Consider the following 21,498-nt stretch of genomic DNA (forward strand, 5'->3'; position numbering starts at 1 on the left):
AAAAGATAAAAACCATGTTATTTTGAATTGTAAACAGTTTCAAAATAGCAAAACTGGAGAAATGAATTCAAAATTATTACATTTCCCTTATATTTCACCACATTGATTGCAGTAGTCTTGCAAACATAAAATAAAATTGAAAACATCAAAAGGAAAAGAACAAAGAATTCCAAATAAAAAGTAGTCCAGAAATCAAACTGTATTTACAGTATCAGTGAGGAAACGTAGGATGCAACCTAGTCCTGCTTTCTCTGTCAACTTTTCATGAATCCGAAGACATTGGTCACACGTGGGACGATCTCCTGTAGCTAATCCTCTATACAAGTACCTATGGCAAATAACAACCTTTTAGGACAGAAAATGGTGTAAGAATACCATTAGTTACTATAGTAACTATAATGTTGTTAAATAAAAAGACTCATTTGATGTCTATATTTAACTTTCCTTAAAATCTACAAAGTACAGAGAAAAGTGCTATTTCAACTAAACCAGAGAACCACCACTAAACAGAGTATCTACTTCTATATAACATTCCAAATTTTGTTCAAACAAATCACAGCTTTTGAGCCTGTTTTTATTCAGATTTCAAATTGAAAAACGTAAACATGTCAGGGCATCATATAATTAAACAAAATTATATTTCTCCCTTTGTTGTGTACCTTTTCTAGTAATATTAGGAAGAGTGATCATACTGGATTAAAAATTTGGAGTTACTTGAAACTAAGCAAATCAAAATAGAGTTTTTCATCACTTAACTACTATTGTTTTAACACTAAGAGTAGGCAATGGCAGTATGGCCCAACATAGACCTTGTTAATTGCACTGGTTGATTGAGTTCAATATGATAGAGTTTGAATCCTATAAAGCTATGATGCACTGACTCGGACATGGAACACTAGACACGACACATATGTAGACACTTTGACATGGCTAATGTCCGTACATGTAGATCATAGGGATATATAAAACTTCGTACCCCATTGTCCAGAGGCTCTTCGCTATGCGAAGGTATGGGGGAGGGATGTTGTACGCAGTCTTACCCTTACATATGCAAAGAGGCTGTTTCCGGATTCGAACCCATGACCAACAAGTCACCAAGGCACAACTTTACCGCTGCATCAGGGCTCGCCCTCTATCATAGGGATATATAAAATGAATAAAAATTTTGCTAATTTTTTAACCATTCATCCTAGAAATTTGGTAAAATAAAAAAATGGAAAGTAATTAAGTATCCAATATACAGTTCAAATAACACCCATTATGTCAGGTTCATCAAGCTGGCCATCCTAGACCAGGATTGCTAAGAGAGTAAAAGAAAAATCATGCCTAATGTACACTCAATTAAATAACAACTTTGATATTGTGGGGCAATATTCCTCATTGAATTTTTCAGTTGATGAATTACATCTCAAAGTTAAAATTAACTAATAATTCCTTTAAATTAACAAAACCTATAAACAAAGAGATTTAAGCCTGTAGAAAAATGAATGTGCAAGTGATTTAAACTAAAGCAGACTGAATGAGTGAATGATTTTACCCTATAAGGAGGCCTTTTGTGATGTGTAGAATAAGACATGATTGGCAAAGTTAGGAAGTCCCACATCGCCAACCTCAATTCTCGGGGTGCAACTTATATATTTGTTAGATAACTTTATTTAATGCCAATTGTTTTAAGTTGAAATCTGACATGCCATGTGAATGGAATTCGTTGGATAGGTTGGCTGCTGAGAATGGGTTATCTGATGTACAAACAAAATAAAACAGACTGGCATGGATTGGGGAGGGGATACAATTAAGGTGGGCTAGTGGGAGGAGAAAGAGATGTATGATTAATCAATACCATTTAAAATCTCTCAATTTTGAGGTTATACCTTGTCCTTTTATTGAAGGGTAGTATTGATGTCCTATTGCTGCAGACAGAGGATGAGGCTACAGAGGCCCATTGAATTAAAGGTAACGAGGGCCATATGGGATCTTGATAGTGAGAAGGCTTCTTAGACTAGATGGATTTACAATAATTTGAATTGTTGGGATATAGTAAATGGTAATTTGTTAGCAATTTTTTCATGAGTTCAATATCACTGGTGAGATTGGTTTTAACACAAATTCTACTTTTAGCCTTTCAGTGCTTGGGTTCCCGAAAAAAGATAATTGCTGTTTTGTGAAGGATTTTAGACCTCTCGCAAGAGTGAATAAGATCATAAGGCTCATTCATTCTAAGCATAATCCTAGGACATACTATATCCTTCCCTCAGAATTTCTGTTGAGGATAGGAATATTCAAGATTCAGCTTATTTTGCTACGAGATTCTGGAAGTGAGGTTCAATGAAAGGTCTTTTGGTGGAACCAGAGAGGGGCATCCCTTGTGTAGTTTGCAGACATACTATTCTTTTTCTTCCAGAAGACACATTTTCAGAAATGTTGTGTTTCTGTTTAAAATTTTAAACTTCAGAGGATTTATATGGCCCTTTTTCCTTATGATTATATCATGTGCTCCAAATGTTGTCAAGCAAACAATCACCACTTTTAGTGTTATGAGGCAGCTTGGCAACTTTGTAGAGATCTGGTTGGAGATTGCTAGATATGGTCATCTAATTTTGAAGTTTTCTCTACTTGTTAGATAGGTTCTGGGCATAGAAAGGAAAGGATAGTTAACTGATCTATCTTTTTGTTAAAAAAAATATTATATCAGATCTGAGACACTGGACACTACAAGCTCAAAAAAACACTTCTTGAGGCATTTGGTATATGTGTCCTAGGGTGGGCATGAAAGATCCCTTCTAACTCTTGAAGTATGCAGACTAGTGATTTGGTATGTGGTTTAGAAGACTGAGGTTGTAATGGATGCTTTAAGGCAATTAGATACCTGCGGAGAATAGCCACAGCATGCTGTGTTCTAATATGGCCAAATTATACAAGACAAGGCCCAGCTAAGATCGCATTCACGTAATAGTTATTGTGAATTGATTTATTGACTATAAATAAAGCACCAAAAGAGGTGGGCTAGTTATCATTCCAGCAAATGGCCAAGGAAATACTAATAGAAATTCTAGAAATTCACCAAAAGAAACAAGGACATTGCTTGGAATAATATTCGTAATGAAAATATAAGGAGCATCTTGTTTCATACATGAAAGGCCCTTATAGGCTTTATAGCCATATAAAATTGACTGGAAATAAACAATTTCTCTGACGATCCTAATCTATACATCATCCTAACAGGTCTGTAATTCTATCATAATTATCTTGAAATTATATAACATAGCCCAATAAAATCCCTAATAATATTCAGCACAAAAATCACATGAAATTCCCCTAGTCCGAATATCTTATATGAATATCAAAAGGCTAGGAAAATACTATGACAAAAACACATGTATTCCAGAAAGTAATAAGGTTGAGTTAGAAATGTTACAGCAGGGAAGATCAAGAAATGCTGCCTGCCTTTTCCTTCCTAATTTAATAACCATTACTTGCCCCACATTATATAACTATCTCTTAGAATTCTATTCACACCTATGTTATGAGTTTACCAACACATTATCATTCCATTTTGGAGAAAATATTCAAACAAATTGCTTATGTTTATTATGGCTACATGTTCCAATTTCTATCTGTAATTGTTCAAGTGCAGCACATATCATGCAGGATACAGACCAAACTACAACGACCATAAACTATAAACCTCAGAATCTTATTACCTCTGGTTCTTTTTATAAGAAGCAAGTGATAGAGTATTTAGTACCATCATCCAAGCAAATTTGTATTCTAAAAGAATGAGAAGCTATCCAAGTTACAACTGACATGTAAAAATGAATTCAACCAAGAAACTTTGGCACTCACTTCATTAGGATATCATAGTACTCAGGATCCAAGGAAGAAAGCATCCCATCCACATCTTTTATAGCCATTATAGCTCTGTGCACCACAAGCCAGTGAGCCGACTGTCCAAAAATAGAAAACAGATAATACCAAGTTAACAACAAATTACAAAACTTCAATTACTACACAGTTGTACATGTAACAAAAAGAATAGTCTATAGAAAAAATAAAACCTAACATACATGAAAAATATGTCATGATTTCAAAGAATTTGAAAGCTTCAATTGAAGTGCACCAGATCTCCAAAGTAACAAAAATGGAAAGAAAAAAATCTAGTCTTTAATGCTCGCTAAAAATAGCTTATTGGTGATGATGATGATCATGATAGGAATAATAATAAAATTAACAATAAGAGCAATTATACTGACACTCTATGGTTTCTTTGAAATTCACATAACACCTCTACTTTGTTTGGACATCTGAAATTTTAAGATTTTAGCTGTTTATTTTCCAGAAATAAATACATTACACAGACCCCTCCTGTCACCTAAGAAATACATTACATCTATTGTGGGAATTTCGAAGAAATAAAACTCTGTTTCAGTTCCACAATAACCCAAATGAATAAAATACAAACACAAAATAACACAGAAGTATCAAATTCTCCTTATAATAATAAAAAAAAGAAGATAAAACAGTAAACAAAAATAGACAAAATAAAAGGGGGGTGAGTGAAAAAACCTTGCAACGCTCATCCCCAATGATCGCATATGTGCCTTCAAGGGCAGTTTTAAGGGCTTCCACGGGCTTATACCTGAAATTGCATCACAGTACAGACCATAAGAGCAAATAATAATAATCACTTTAAAAATTTTATTTTCTTAAGAAAACAAGTAAATTGATTCGTTCGTCAGAAAAGGAACAAGTGATGTGTTTGAAATAAAGAGAGAAGAAGAAAAGGGAAAGTACTGTTTGAGTAAAGTTTCGATCTTGCGGGATTTGTGTTCAATTCTGGTAATTATGGCCTCTGCATTATCTGCTTCAACGAACCCTTCTGCTCCTGCCATAGATGAACCAACCAACAAGTGAAGAAATGAAGGTGAAGAGAGAGAGAGAGTCCCTTCACGGTGCAAGTACTTCGTAAAGGTTAAGGTGGGTCCTAATAATGTGCTCTTGTTTAATGATGTTGGCACACGTGGAAAAATCTTTATCATTCATTTTGATCTACGGTTCATGTTTGTTTATTAAACTGGACACTCTCCAGTTTTTCGCAGATAACGTTGTGTTGTGTTGCGTGCTTCTACTCTTATTAGAAGCTATGTTGTTGGCGTCTTTTCGTTGTAAGTCTTAATTTCTGACACACCCTCTGCATCAAAATCTTAATCCCCTCTCTTTGAAGGCCACCTTCATACCTCTCCATGTTTTAAATTTATTTTTTCTGTGAACTGTATTTGGTTTTATTTTATGCTTCTTTTTAATTTTAAAGTTGATATATAGTAGTGTTGGATGTTGTTGGGGTAATGGGGTTTGATGTTATAAAGTATGATGTTAGAATGTTGAGTTAGATGTTAGAATCTTCTAATTCTGAATTGAAAGTTTGAATTCCCAGTTGTGTGTTGGTATGAGTGGAAGTGAGATTGAATATGAATAAGGTAAGTGTTTGGAGAATCTGAAGCTGGCATTGTTGCATTAGACCTTGTTTGGAATTTGGATGAGTTTCTCGATAAGCACTTACAGGAAAAGAAGATAAATAAAAGGTGAATTAAGATTATTGCATAAGTTGAAAACTTGAAATTGGCTTGTGCATAAGTTAAACCTATCTTTTAGAGAAGTTAAATGAGAGAGCTTTTATTGGTTATACATAGGCTAATTTAAACTTATGGAAGAAGCTTAATTTTTTTATTTTATTTTCTTCCCCTTTTGTAAGTGTTTATTGAAAAGTTTATCCAATTAGGGTCTTAAGGTTTACATGATCAGGCAACAAAGTTTGGGAATGGAAGTTTTTGCAGGTACTAAAAGAGTTTTACTTTTGAGGCAGTGAACTTCCCTTGTACTGTGCAAGGAACTATATTTTGTCAAAGGAAGCAATTAACTCATGGATGCAAAGACCAAAAATCAAAGGATTACATGTAAGAGTGGCCTGTGGAGTGATATTCTTTTTACGGAAAATTTCATGAATGGATTGTGATTTGGTGGCTTGTTTTTGTCTGCGAGGATAGAGTGCAGGATAGCTGCATGTTGCAGCATTCAGAGAAAGCATTGAGGAGGACACTCTTCCTTTCTGTCTTGGTCTCAGCTGGTGTTTTTCCAACTTTGTCTTCTTATGGCAAGACAAAGAGTAAGAATCCGTATGACGAAAAACGGTTGCTTCAACAAAATCGGCGGATACAGAAAGAAAACAATGCCCCAGAGGACTTTCCAAATTTTGTTAGAGAAGGTGACAATCTTTAAAGATCTACTGCTGATTTATCCATATGTTTTCCAGTTTCCACTCCATAATGTCTGAGGTTACATTTGTTTTATGCACATGATTGCATTACCTTCTACGGTATATTCTGTAAATCCACCTATGGTTTCCTAGCCGATCCCAAGCCCGGCTAAGGAGGGTTGTGTTAGGCCCTTAGTGTTAGTAGCCAGTGTAAAACTTGTTAATATACCAAGTGTTTTTAAGAGTGATCAGACAGTGAATAATATCTTTAAGAATTTGGTTTTTAACTGAGCCCAATGACATCATGTGATCCATGTAGCTGATCTCATCTTGTGGTCGCTCTGGCCAGTGTCTCAATTGTGTTTGTCTACTGTTCAGTGTGTTAAATTTAGGAGCCTAGTGAGAAATTCATTTATTGTAAACCTCTTGGATGTGTTTTCGGATATGATGGTCTGATTTATTGTTATACGTTTCAGGTTTTCAAGTTAAAGTAGTATCATCGGATAACTATGTAAAGAGTGATTCAGGGCTCATATACCGAGATTTTGTAGTTGGTCAAGGTGATTTTCCAAAGGATGGGCAGCAGGTTTTTTCTTTAAATTTTCTTTCCAATCTATTGCTTCTTTCTTTGTAAATGAATATTAAGTCAATTGTTTGGCTGAAACACTTTAGAAAGATATTAGTCAATGAGCATCGGAGTGAGAACTAGAATTGTCCCTATGTAGTGTTTAGCAGCTAGCTATACCTTTAAGTGTGTGTGTTTTTTTTCGGTTAAACCCAACGGAACGTCTATCCACCACACCTCTTCCTCCTACTTTTTTGTCTTGAAAAGTGGGAAAGCTCCATTAAATATGGTTGAAACAGAAAAACAAACTCACCCTAAGTATTATTAAAGAATGGAAAGAAGTATATTTTGCTTTAGTATTAAAACATTTGTTATATGTTAAGGAAAGCATGGAGGCAGTTAGTTGCGCTGCATCATTAATTACATAATATTTTGTTTTGAGGAATATCTTGAGTTTGTTGAGATGGGGAAATTTGGAAATTGATATTTGAGTTTGTTTTTTTTATAAACTAATGATGTCAAAGTTGTAATTCAAGGAAATTGCTTAGCAAGTCAACCTAAATTTTCACTATGGCAACAGCATAAAAAACCCATGGATTAAGAGTATGACTTCTTGATGCTGATAAGTTATTCTCTAGCATTTTATGCTAACTTTTGTGTCAACTGTTGTTGATAGATCCATCCTCCATTGGCATTCTACTTCCTTCAAGAATTTTTGCAGGAAATTTTGTAAATATGCATTGTTGGCATCTTCTTAGTGAAATTAACAAGATGATATGTGATTTTTGTTACTTGTGCTTTCTTAATTTTGTGTATGCCAAAATAAACTCCCAGTCAATGTTAAATTTTATGATTTTTAACATTATTTTATCGTCCATCTATATTGGGGTCAGGCTATCATTAGCCTCGCAAGTGAGGTGATAAAGTGGGAAGCTATAAAAAAAATGTCATTTTCAGCACTGCAAAACTGCAAATTTTAGGCACTAGGAATAGGCACTACAATTTAAAGCTTGACTTTAATACACAAATAATACTCACTAATTTGCTTGTAATCATGTCTTGCAGGTTACGTTTCACTATATTGGCTATAATGAATCTGGACGTCGTATTGACAGCACTTATTTGCAGGGTTCTCCTGCCAAAATCCGCATGGGTACCAAGGGATTAGTTCCAGGTTAAAATTATAAGATAGAGTACTATCAATTTCCTTGCAACTTTATGAGTAAAGTATTCATCCTTTACTTGATTTCTGTCTGTCTCTCCCTTAAAGAACCCAAAAGGGGAGGAACTAAGTGCTGAAAGAACTGAGAAAACTACATTTTTCTGATGTAGGATTTGAGGAAGGAATTAAAGACATGAGACCGGGTGGAAAGAGAAGAATCATTATTCCCCCTGAACTTGGACCACCAGTCAGTTCCCACATCTCTAATTTTCTTTTATCCCCCTTCTCTAACTTTCTTTGGGGTCTTTCCATATTATTTGATATTATTATTGACTGCTTAGTACCTGATGCAAGCCAAGGTCAAAGAAATTTTATGTGTTTTACACACAAAATTATCATGTATTAACAATTTACTAGAATGAAGGCTTGCAATTCAACTTTGACACTTGGTAGGATCTGGTTAGGACAAAGGACGTGTTAATAAAAATGAAGAAATAATCTCTTAGACTTTGGATATATACAATTTCGTTAAATCTCTGGTCGAGAAAACAGCAAAACTAAAGTGTATACAATGTTATGTTGAAAATTATTATATTATCTAATTTCTTTCAATAATTATTGTTTCGTTTATTTTGTAGCTGATTTCCTTGTATTAGCAATTGGTAAATGTGTATAGCATTTGTTAAATGAATTCTAGATTTCTCTTTCAACAATGGCTGACACAATGTTAGAATCAGAATGCTTGATTGTTGCACTCTTCTTGCCCCCAATCCTGAGAGGAGCTTGTTATGATAAATCATGATCCTTTCATTTAAGTGGGTATAATTTGATCTTCTACACCACCAAACTCAGTAGAAATTTGGGCCCAAGAGTGATGTTAGGAACCTAGCCTAAGTAGATTAGTTACTGTAAGGGTATTAAAGGAATTACCATTAGAGATGGCAATAGTTTGTTATAGAAATTTAACAGAATTAGAGAAGTGTAGGCTTTTGTTATGCATAGCTATTGGTTAGTTGCAAAGCAATATCTGCTATATATATGTACTGCACCAATACTGAAAAGGAAGCAATGAATTGAGCCTTATTTTCCTCTCTATTTTATGTCTCTTCCTTCTCATAATTCTGGAGGTTCCCTTCCCTCGAAGTAAGGATCTATCATGTGAGGTCTATTACTTGGTTCCAGTTTACTCTTTTTTTGATAACTTGATAGGAACCAAGAATTGAAATGAGAAAGAAAAGAAAGAATTTTATTGACTAGTAAGAAAAGAACAAAAAATAGTAGAGAAAATTCTCCTCAAAGGGTTTCCCCTTCACAAAGGATTTCTCCTTTCACAAAGAGCTAATACTTCAATCTACAAATGATAAGATCTCCCCCTCTCCTATCCTCCTTCCCTTATTTATATCTAATAAATTCCTCTAACTAATTAACAGTCCAACTATCTTAACTAACTCTCCCTTCTCCGTATATCCTAACAATACACCCCTCCTGAAAATCAACCTTGTCCTTAAGGTTGGAATTTGAAAACTGGAATTGCACACTAAAAATTCCTCAAGTTTTCTTCGATTGCTGGAAGACTACTGCACCCCTTGTAGCTTAACTAGGAATCATCCACTCCCCTGCATGTGGGGTTGAGTTCTGTGGCTCCGGTGGAGGTCGGGATGGAAGCAAATTCTGAATAATTTGGACCTCCATGTGTGATGCTGCAATCTCTTTCCACCTCTGCTCTTTTAACATGTAATCAGCTACACAATCATCCAAGTTTAGCGGTATAAATCCTGCCACCCAGTTTGAACTCTCAGTTTGTAACACCATTCCTGTTCTGCGATGAAACTTCACGGGTAAACCTGGGTTCGTTGGTTTCGGTACTGGTTTCATGTCTGTTCTGTTTTCCATGGATGTCCAAAGGTCTCAATGTTGATTTATGTTTCTCCTCGACTGTCACCAACTCAACTGAAACTGCATTGTAGAAGCCACAAACAGTGGTGCTATCTCCACACTCATCTTGGCCCATTACATCCATAATCAGATCCACCATGCAGAATGTAAATTTTACCTTTGTTCCTTTTTCTTTCTCCAGGAACAAATTAGTGGAAGAGTGGTGCATCTCTGTTGTGCCCACCCATAGTGACTCTGTTTCCCTTAGCATCCCAGATAATGATTTACTAGCAAGTGGGTTGGTATCTCGTGGTTTGGCTGACATGCCTAAAATACTTAGCTTCTGTCAACATAGAAGACCCATCCCTCTCCATGGGAGGTTGTGGCTTGCTGATGACAACCCATTAAGGATCGTATTTGAGTTTGCGTCTAGGGGGTCGGGTGGTGGTGTAGGTGCAATCCATCTCCATATAATCACAATTTCCATGGCTGTGGGCTTCATAAAGAAACCATTATCACCTTCAACTTCTATGACGTTTACTACCCAAGAATGAAATTCTTTGATGACAATTGCAAAACCACTATTTTGTTCCTGCATTTTCTGCTGCAGATTCTTATCCTCTTCCACCCTGATTTCCTCTACCCCCTTGGCCTCAAGATTTATGCCCTTTTTCTTGATCAACAATTGTAACATTTTTTTTATCCCTTTAATTCCCTCAAATGGTTTTCTTGATCTTGATTTCAGAGGGTGGTGCCTCCACGCTTTCCTCCCTTTTAACCTCAAGAACTTTTTCTGAACTTTTTAGTAGCCCATGCTTCAACTCTGAAATGCTGACTTTGCAAGAATGATGGTGCAACCCATAAGATTTGGGTTCCTCCTTCTGGAACGCCTTCTCCTTCCAAGACCCATCCTGTTCTGGTTTAATTTCTTGTTTCTTCACCAACTGCTGTAACATTTTCTTTGGCTTAGGTACATCGTTGGTCCTCTCTTTCAAGAACATTGTGGAAGTCCCCCCTTCTTCAATGCAGATTTCTGTCTCTGTTTGCTCTTCTTGCATCAAGATACTGAATCTTTTAAAGAAGTGGTTACCATAACGATCTCTAAGTCTTTTGATCCAAAGCTGTGGAAAATGAATCCTAATCTGATCTGGGTTCTTTTAGCTCCAAATGTAGAACCAATGCATTGCAACACCCTCCATGCTCATGAATGCATATTGCAGCTTATGGAATAAAGGAATTTCTTGTACCTCAGAATTTTTCAACACTAGCAATCCAACCAATTGGGTCTTCCCCCACGAATGCTGGCAGCTCCCCCTTAGCCTGCGCTTCCTCCATCCCTAACACTGGCTCTCCCTTGAAGATCCAGCAGGTTGGACCAATTGTTAGAAACCAAGAATTGAAATGAGAAAGAAAAGAGAATTTTATTGACTAGTAAGAAAAGAACAAAAAATAGGAGATAAAACTCTCGTCCAAGGATTTTCCCTTCACAAAAAGCTAATGCTCAATCTACTAATGATAAGATCTCCTCCTCTCCTATCCTTCTTCCCCTATTTATATCTAATAAAACCCCTCTAACTAACTAACTCATTAATAGTCCAACTATCTTAACTAACTCTTCTTCTCCTTATATCCTAATATAACTAATCAAAACTACTGTTATGAGATTCAATAACTTTTTGAACTCACAAAAAAACAAAATTAATCTATTGGAACCTATTACTAGGCAGATAGAAACTCTACTTTCTTTTTCCCTATTTCTCAGCATGAGAAAACTTCATTCCAATAGTATGTCCAAATTAGAGTAACATATAGGTTTCAATCCTGATTCCTGACTTTTTAACAACAGCTCTTCATTCTTACTAATACTATCTGATTTACTGTCCTTGCAACTGCACTGAACTTCTCTCAGAAACACGATTTCGAAATAAATAATCTCTCCAGCGTAACATTCATGATGTTTTGTGTTCTGCAGGTAGGACCTTCAACCTTTTTCAGTTCAAAACAGTTTGAAGTTTTTGATGTCGAGCTATTAAGCGTACAAAACTGTGAAAGAAGAACCATAGCCTTTTACTCGGATGTCATATGCAATTGAGACAAGGCTGCCATTTGAGTTTTCTAAAGCATTATCACTAAAGGCCCAAGCACACATTATTATAGCTAGGAACTTAGAAATAGTAACTCCACAACCTTTACCTTCTTGCTTTAAGTTTGAGGTAATCATCATTTGTCATTGTTTAAGAGTTTTTTCTTTATTTTCTTTGGAGCATATTGGCCAGTGTTCTTTATTGCTCTGGTTTGTAAGTTGTAACCTTGTTAAATCAAGAAAGGGTATGATATTCATTGTGAAATTGGTTAAGAATTTCTCAGATTAGGATCCTCTTTGTCTTTATTAGATCGGATGACTGATCAATGACAGCTTTGTAGCATGGACATGATTCACATGAAACACTACATTCCTTATACTCAACAAAAAAGGGTACCATACACTTAATCAGTGTTATTAAATAGATGTCATGACCGTGCCATGGCGGAATGGCATGGTGGATTTTTTGTCAACTGCCATAGGCAATTTATGAAGGGAAGCCCACCATAAGGCGCAATGTTGTGTTTATATGACGGAATTCTCACCTTTCACCAAGTTCCATCATCCGCCATTAATAACACTGCACTCAATTTGTTTATGGTTACGGATACAAAGCCAGAAAGTATATAAATTAGCTTTACCTTGACAATATATAATAAGGACCCTTTATATGATTTATACTAGATATATTTAAATATTCAATTCTTTATTGTAAACACCTGCACTTCATTCATAATTGACGTGATATTTGTTTAGTACTGTGTAATAATAAGGTAGTGTTTTTATAGCTACTGATTGTATTTAAATAGGTGCTGAATGGGGACTTGGTTTTTGCCTTTTTGATGGCTGCTTATGGTGATTTCTGTACCTTGTATCAAACCGTCTACTTGTTGAGTATCTCTTGTACTCAACCTCTTTTATATAATTCTTTTTTGTCTTTCAAAATAAAATAAAATAAAATATTGATGGATTTTCATGTTTATTCAAAATCTAGTCCCACTAGACCCAACATAAACTGTTTTGTGAAAGTTAACTGATGATAAATCAAGAAATTATTAACGACTAAATTTTTTTACGCATAAGTTGTTGTATCATACCACATAAGAATAGTAAGTCGCTTAATAAAATGATTATTATTTTAAATTATCATGCACTGTTTGTACTAATAAGTTATCAATTAATTTGGTCAGTTAAATAACTAGTTTAAATAGATCAACATTTAGTCAATTAAATTTTAGTTAAAGCAATTGGCAGTACCACCAACACCCAAATTGCTTCGTAAAGTTTGTCAAATTAACTTGGTCCACTAGGCCACCACAGAAAATAGTTAATGGGCAAATGATGCTTATCATATTAATATTGAATGAGAATAAACTTCAGTGACATCATTGCTTGTTGCTTCAATTTCATACTCACACTTGGATATCTTCAGTTAACAGAATGCGTTGCTTTCATGGTAATAATATCATTGCTTATAAATATTGGAGCCATTTTCTTGATTGAATTGTAAAGTTTTCTTTACTGTCATTCAAAAGAAGCTTTTTATAGTTCAACTGCTTTAAGATTTTTTAACAAGGTATAGAGTTCCAAAAATTTTAAAAAATAAAAAACCTTAACTTAAAAATTAAGAGAATGAACTTTGTACTAAAGGATGGAAATTGACCCATCAAGGTGAACCACATTAAAAATATGCAAACCGATAAACCTAATCACATAGGTATCATTGATATGAAGAAAGATTAATATGGCAAAAATGACCCTCCAAAACAAGTTATGCTGCTAGAAGGGCTGAATGATGTTACATAACTTTCCATAGGCCTCGGGTACCTTCAAAGGTACCAAAAAATATGAATAGTCTTTGACAAGTATGCAATCACATTTAACATCATAAGGCATGGAACTACTAGATGATTTGCACAAACACCAATCCTTGAATCCTTTTGAGGTGATTAGAGATTGGAGTGCAGCAATTGTCATAGGTAGTTGTTGCTCCAACAGCAAATATGTATTTCTTTCTGCCTTCAAAATCTGGCAAGGTTAAGCTAAGCATGCTTGAACAGCTTCATGCCGTGCCAATGAAAGTACACAGCAACCACAATTATAGGGAGAGTCAATGGCACCAAGAAGCAGTAGTACCTTATAATTTGCCAAAAACAAAATCAGGAAAATGATGAGTTTTTCTTTCTCCCTCACGGAGACCTAAAAGTAAGGCTTAATTATTAATTTGGTCCCTAAATTATTAAAAATAACTTAATATGATTCCTAAATTTTCAAACGCAATCAGGTCCTCTAATTTAAAAAAATGCTTTAATCAAGTCCTTTCAGTTACATATGGACGGTTTTCACTTACGAACATTCACGGTTTTCATTACCGGTGTCAATTTCAATTTTACAGAAATGATCTGATTGAAGCATTTAGAAATTTATAGTGTGTTTGAATAGAACAATTTAATAGGGGAATTTATTTTTTCAAGGAATTTAAAATGATTCATGATAAAATAACTTGTTTGGATAGAGTATTTGAAAGGAGATTTAATTTTTGGTATTTTTTATGAATCATTTTGATTGACTAAAACAGAGGGATTTCAAATTCTCTTAAAAAATATAGAATTTGAAATTCTTTTTCCGGAGATGTTCACTCTAACTCACGTTCTTGCTCGCGACTCTTTCTCGCTCAGCACTCACAACTACGGGTGACCAAAGTTTTTACGGCCGATATCGACATAAATTATTTTTCACTGACGTTGGCCGAGGTTTTTTCGGTCAGAATTTTTTTGTAGGATGTCAACCAAAACTATTTTTTTGTCGATATCGGCTAAGATTTTTTTTAGATGATGTTGGTTAGGGTTATTTTCTCACTCACGTCAGTCATGGGAAATTTTTGCTAACGTCAGCCAAAGATTTTTTTTGTCGTTGTCATCCAGGTTTTTTCAGTTGATGTTGACCAATGATTTTTTTGGCCAACGTTGGCTACATTTTTTCTATTGACATTGGTCGTGACTAACTTTTGAATAGACACCTGTTAGGATTTTTCAACTGACATCAGTTAGGTTTTTTCAGCCAACATCAACCAAAGTTATTTTTTAGCCAATATCGGCTAGGGTTATTTTTTAGCTGATGTTAGCTAGGGTGTTTTGGCTGATGTCAACTAGATTTTCTTAGCCGACGTCGGTTAGGATTTTTTTGGTGACATCGACTAGGGTTTTCTAGCTGACATAAGCCAGAGCTATTTCTTAACCACATTAACTAGGTTTTTTGGTTGATGTTGGCTAGGGTTTTTTCTGCTAACACCAACTAGGTATTTTTGATTGATATCGAGCATGACTATTTTTAGTCGACATTGACTAGGTTCTTATAGTCGACATCCACCAAAGTTTTTTCGGTCAACATCGTCAGAGCTATTTTTTAGCCAACATCAACCAAGACTATTTTATAGTCGATGTTGGGTATGTTTTTTTGTCTGACATTGGTCAGAGCTATTTTTCAGTCGACATCGGGTAAGTTCTATTAGCCGGCATTAACCAAGCTATTTTTTAGCAGATATTGGGTAGATTTTTTTGTCAATGCCTGCTAGGATTTTTTAGGCTGACTTTGGCTAAAAATAGTCTTGGTCAATGTCATTCAAAAAGACCCTAGCCGATGTCAGCCAAACAAACCCTAGCCGACGTTGATAAAAAAATCTAGCCAAAATCAGCTTAAAAATAAGCTCAATCAACGTTAGCTAAAAAATAGCCCCGACTGACGTCAGCTGACAATATTCCCGACATACTTTGACAAAAAAAACCCTATTTGATGTCGACCAAAAAATAGCCTTGGTTGATGTCGATTTAAAAATATCACTGGTTGTGGTTAGACAAAACAACCCTATTTAAGATTATCAATATTTTGTATTTATAAATTATTAAAAATTGAAAATATTTTTTAATTAATATTTCAAAATTAGATTGTGTTTATTTTCTATAAAGTTTAATATTAAAATTTCATCTATTTAAAATGTAAAATTAAAATTTTGCATATGGAGGAAATTGAATTGCCCTATCCAAATAAAGAATTTAAAATGAAAAAAATTTGAATTGATTTATCCAAACAAAGAATTTAAAAAATAAAGAAAACTAAAATCAAAACAATTCAAATTCAAGGCATTTCAAATTCCTTGAAATTTTGAAATTCCTTATCCAAACACAAGGTTAGGGACCAAATTGAGTCATTCTAAATATTTTAAATAATTTAGTGACCAAATTAGTAATTAGTAATTAATCCTAAAGTCATTATAAAGATAATAGCAATTGCTCATACAAGAAATTATAGCAACAACAAAGTTATTTGTTCCAACTTGTGAAGCCCGGATACGTGAAAGAAGGAAAAGTGTCAGTGTCGCACCTGTATCCGACATCGATACTCCACGGATACGGCCAGATATGTATCCTAGGAGTATCCAAATTTTTTTATTTTTATTTTTTAAAATACAAGATACGGCTGGGATACGGCTTAGATACGGCTTCCTAAGGCTAGACACGGCTTCAATACGACTCCAATACGGCTTAGACACGGCTACAACGTTTAACCCATTTTTTTATGATTTTTAAACGCAGAAGCTTTATTATTTCACAAAACCCATTTGCTTCTCTTATTCTCCATGCTTACAAAGCTCAAACCAATTTTCTTTTCTTCTCCACACTACGTGACAACTGAAAACAAAGCTGCAAAGTGATTCCGTTCCGCGTCAACATGGTTCTTCTTCCTCGTTGATGGTTTTGCAAGCCATCTTCAACGACGCCTTCTTCTCGACGATGGGTTCTTCTTCAACAGCTCTCTTCATTGGTAGTTTTGTAAGCACTCTTGTTGCCGTCGATTCTCGTCATCATTGGTTCCCATCATTGTTGTTTCTTGTTTGTGGGTGTGTTTGCTGTGTTGTGAAAGATGTCTCATATAACATAAATGTTTGCATCTTCGAAATATCAAGATGACCATGCTCCACTGTGGTCATTTGTTACAATAAAGGAAAAGATAGGAGATGGGGGTGGTAATAGGCTGTGGAGTTGTAATTTTTGTGAAAAAGTTGTCAAAAGTTCATACTCTAGGGTTAAAGCACATTTGCTCATAATTTGTGGTAGTGGAATTGCTACTTGTCCGAAAGTTACTGATGCATATTTGGTTGATTTGAGGAGGGTTTGTGAAGAGGCTGAAAACAAATTAAAGTCTAAGAATGTTCCTTTACCTACTGACAAAAGGACTCCAACACCACCAACATTACCACCAAAAAGAAGAAAATCAAGCAATATAGAGAGTGCATTTAATATTGAGGATAAGAATCATCTTAGAGCAGAGATAACAAGGATGCTTTATTATGCTGGCTTGCCATTCCATCTTGCTAGAAATCCATATTTTGTTAGTTCTTATTCATTTGCTGCTAACTGTAATCTAAGTGGGTTTCTTCCTCCTAGTTATAATGCATTGAGAACTAGTCTTTTACAGCAAGAGAGGTCTCATATTGAAAGGTTGCTTCAACCTATCAAATCTTTGTGGAGTTTAAAAGGAGTTACATTGGTTGCGGATGGTTGGACAGATGCTCAAAGAAGACCTTTGATAAACTTTATGGCTATATCTGAAGAAGGACCTATGTTTTTAAAGGCCATTGATGGGTCCAAGGAGTACAAGGACAAACATTACATGTTTGACTTATTAAAGGATGTAATCAAGGAGGTAGGGCCACAAAATGTAGTCCAAGTCATAAATGATAATGCTCTTGTTTGTAAGGCAGCTGGGTTATTGATAGAAGCTGAATTTCATCATATTTTTTGGACCCCTTGTGTGGTTCATACTTTGAATCTTGGAGTGAAAAACATTTGTGCTGCAAAGAATGTTGATGGTAATGAAGAATGTATTCAATGAATGTGGGTGGATTGCTGAAGTAATTGGCGATGCTTCTTTTATCAAGGTTTTCATCATGACTCATTCAATAAGATTAGCCATTTTTAATGAGTTTTCTTCTCTTAAATTGCTTTCAATTGCTGAAACTCGTTTTGCCTCTATGATAGTCATGTTAAAAAGATTAAAATTTTTGAAACGTTGTTTGCAAAATATGGTCATTAGTGATCAATGGAATAGTTATAGAGAAGATGATGTCAGAAAAGCTGCACATGTAAAAGTGTTGATTTTGAATGATATATGGTGGGATAAAGTTGATTACATCCTTTCTTTCATGGATCCTATATATAGCATGATTAGAATATGTGACACCGATGCTTCTAATCTTCACTTAGTGTATGAAATGTGGGATTCTATGATAGAAAAGGTGAAGACAACCATCTATAGGCATGATGAAATGCTAGAAAATAAAGTTTCTAGTTTCTTTGAAGTTATTCATGAAATACTTAATTCTAGGTGGAGTAAGAGTTGTAATCCACTTCATTGCTTAGCTCATTCTCTAAATCCAAGGTAATATTTTTATATCAATTTTTCAATAATGTGTATGGATTAGCTTAGCTCTTTCTCAATCATAGTATGACTAAAATGTATACATATATTTTTTTATAGGTACTATAGTGATAATTGGCTTAATGAGGTTCCAAATAGGGTTCCTCCTCATAAAGATGATGAACTTTCTAGCCAAAGGAATAAATGTCTTAAGAGATATTTTCCACATGTTAATGTTAGGACAAAAGTTTATGAAGAATTCTCTAAATTCTCATCTTGTGCGGGTGACTTTGGTTCATTTGATTCAATTGAGGATAGATGGGCATTAGATCCAAAAACTTGGTGGGTGATGCATGAATCCTCTACACCTATACTCCAAAAGGTTGCTTTAAAGCTTCTAGTGCAGCCATGTTCTTCCTCATGCTGTGAGAGGAATTGGAGTACATACTCCTTTATTCATTCTTTGAAGAGAAACAAAATGGATCCAAAGAGGGCTGAAGATTTGGTTTTTGTGCACTCTAATCTTAGGATTTTGTCTAGAAAAGAGGAAGGGCATAAAAAAGGAGAGACAAGATTGTGGGACATTAATGGAGATGTACATGATCCATTTGATGATAGTGCTGGAGTTCTTGAAATGGCAGATTTATCTCTTGATGAGCCAGATTTAGAAGCTATGCTTTTCTTAGATGATGGCAATGGAGGAGAAGGAAATGAAACAATTAGAGTTTGACAATAATTTAGTAATTTCTAACTAGTAATGATACTTTGATATAGGCTATTTTATAAAGCCAATACTTATATGAAAGTTGTATTTTTTTTATGTGAAATAGGGTAGAAACTGTATTTTTTGCTTATGATCACAAGTATGTCTTTTTGTAAATTGTGATCATTATATGAAAGCTATAAATTAATGACAAATGAATGAATGACCAAAGTATTACAGGCGTTTGATGTGATTCAGTCTCACAGTTTGTTTGTTTTTGTTGACTAATTGATATGGTATTATAGTCTCACAATTTGTCAGTGTCACTATCTCTTTTGTGGCTGAGGAAGACGCCCTTAATGGAGCCTTTCCTACAGAAGAGAAGAGTGATTGCTTGGAAGCAGGTCCAACTATGAATTCTAAATTAAAAGAATTAATGCCACATGAAGGTATCATTTTCTGGTCAGACATAGGTGAAAATGTCCTGTTAAAAATCAGATTTAGTTGGTACTCATTGAGTCTGCAATATCGTATCATTTTTTTATTCTAATGATTCTTTCTCTGGTTTTGTCTAGTGACAAGAGATGTAACCAACATAGCATTGGATCCTTTATTCATGTTTGTTTTCCATTTGGGTGTTAATGGTGCAGCTATTGCTCATGTTATAAACCTTAGGTTTTCTTGATTTGATGATGATTTATGTTATTTGTTGTTTTACGAAGCTGAATATGTATCATATGGGGCTGAATTAATTGTGAATTGAATATGTATCAAGTAATGACTTGCTGCTAAATTGAGCTACAAGGTGGAATGAATCAAGTGGGTAAATTGGCTATCCTGCCATGAATTTGGCAAATTTATATTAGATTACTTGATTGACTATATATTATGTATACTACTATGCTGTAATGGAATGCAGGCACAATTGTTGTTATCATTGTTATGAAACGCAATTAAAAATCATGACATGATAATGATTTGGTTTCTAAATTCTATTTCTGAAATAAGTTTTTTTGTTGTGTATCCTCTATTTTTTTATTTACTTTGTTCTTGCTTTTTTTTTTCCATGAATTGCTTCCTTTTGTGTTCACATTTTTCATATTTTTACTTCTGTTTTGAACATGCAGCTTCATATCAGAATTCTAAATCTCAAGCTTCATATCATTTTCTAGTATAGGCAACATTGATATTATGTCCTGATTTTTCATGTTTTATTTTTTTAATATGAATTTGAAGCTATTCCAATGAAAAATCTAACTGTTCTAGAAAAAAATAATCTAAAACTATATATAACTTTTTATATATTTTATAAACGTATCCAAGACGTATCATATCTTTAATTTTAAATTTTTTTTCGTATCTCCGTATCTGTGTCGTATCGTATCCGTATCATATATAGGCTTCATAGGTTCCAACAATGAGTATAATTGCCACATCAAATTTATTTTCCTCACTTACCATTCATTTTGAAATGCAGAAATGAGGGGAATGTGTGAAGGTGGGAAAAGCTTGGAAAAAACAGCAATAGAGAAATACCCAACAAAGAAAATAGAGCCAATTGACAGAAACAAGCATCCCTACAATTGTCTCTCATCAATTGAACCCAGCCAACGCATAATAGAATCACCCAATCCCCCCCCCCCCCCCCAAAAAAAAGCAAAAATGTGTTCAGGTAAATTTAATTTTTTTTTTAGATTCGAATGGGTATAAAATATATAGGGAATTGATTAGAACCTATGATGAGAACACAACAGAAAAAAACGACACCACTCGATGGCCAGAGGTGGCAGCGAGACTCAGTTAGTGATTGTGTTGAACGTCCCCAGCAAGATATGTACCGTCACATTGAGGCAAATTGACCAAAGCAGGTTCCTTTTAGAAACTTATTCCCAAAAGGGGGGTGTTTCGAAAATTTTTCCAGAGGGGTCTGGACTTTGGTTTTTCTTCCAACTTGCGTGATTTTTATTATTTTTTCCTTTAATCCAAATTGCTTGGTTCTTTTTTTATAATTTTGGTCCAGATATATATAAAATTCAGTAAAAATTCAGCTCAAAATTCGTAGTAACCAATTCCCAGTAATTTATACAAGTTCATATGTTCAAGCAGTCAACACCAACGATTTCAACCTAAAAATCAAGAGTAGTGTTTATATTGCTTAAGGCTTGGATAATTACAATTTGTGTTTTCTTATGCTCAATTATCTTGAATAACACAATTCAATAGAGCTTAAGACTTATTTGATTCACAAATCCAGCCACAACCCAGCCACAACTCAACTCAAGCAGTTCAACAAGACTACTTCTAGGAATTGATTTAGAACATGTTATGAACTAAATAACATGCATGAATTAGAATCAAAATTCAAAGATGGGCTAAGAATGAAAAGAATACATGAACAAATGTATCTAGAATTCAATCACCAAAATAAAAATTTAATACAACT

At 34.5% G+C, this 21,498-nt stretch overlaps 2 protein-coding genes across 5 annotated transcripts; one reads left to right on the forward strand and one right to left on the reverse strand.

Moving 5' to 3' along the window:
- LOC100809745 (actin-related protein 2/3 complex subunit 5A) lies at positions 1-5,100 on the reverse strand. 2 transcript variants are annotated; one of them, XM_003528996.5, is made up of 4 exons: positions 4,792-5,100; positions 4,564-4,636; positions 3,844-3,944; positions 1-328 (listed from the first exon to the last, which is right to left on the reverse strand). In XM_003528996.5, exons 1-4 carry the CDS (start codon positions 5,034-5,036, stop codon positions 193-195), a joined length of 555 nt encoding a protein of 184 aa, XP_003529044.4. In that variant the 5' UTR covers positions 5,037-5,100; the 3' UTR covers positions 1-192. The 2 variants fall into 2 exon arrangements, with proteins under 2 accessions (XP_003529044.4, XP_040872929.1); XM_041016995.1 differs by having other exon boundaries at positions 1-345.
- Positions 4,831-12,200, forward strand: LOC100809205 (peptidyl-prolyl cis-trans isomerase FKBP20-2, chloroplastic). 3 transcript variants are annotated; one of them, XM_006583470.4, is made up of 8 exons: positions 4,831-4,974; positions 5,087-5,162; positions 5,861-5,951; positions 6,042-6,259; positions 6,727-6,836; positions 7,881-7,989; positions 8,148-8,224; positions 11,825-12,200. In XM_006583470.4, exons 2-8 carry the CDS (start codon positions 5,141-5,143, stop codon positions 11,942-11,944), a joined length of 747 nt encoding a protein of 248 aa, XP_006583533.1. In that variant the 5' UTR covers positions 4,831-4,974; positions 5,087-5,140; the 3' UTR covers positions 11,945-12,200. The 3 variants fall into 3 exon arrangements, with proteins under 3 accessions (XP_006583533.1, XP_006583535.1, XP_006583534.1); XM_006583472.4 differs by lacking the exon at positions 4,831-4,974 and having other exon boundaries at positions 5,832-5,951; XM_006583471.4 differs by lacking the exon at positions 4,831-4,974 and having other exon boundaries at positions 5,105-5,162; positions 5,823-5,951.
- The last annotated feature ends 9,298 nt before the right edge of the window (positions 12,201-21,498 follow it).

This window comes from Glycine max, chromosome 7, assembly GCF_000004515.6.
Source record: "Glycine max cultivar Williams 82 chromosome 7, Glycine_max_v4.0, whole genome shotgun sequence".
NCBI lineage: Eukaryota > Viridiplantae > Streptophyta > Magnoliopsida > Fabales > Fabaceae > Glycine > Glycine max.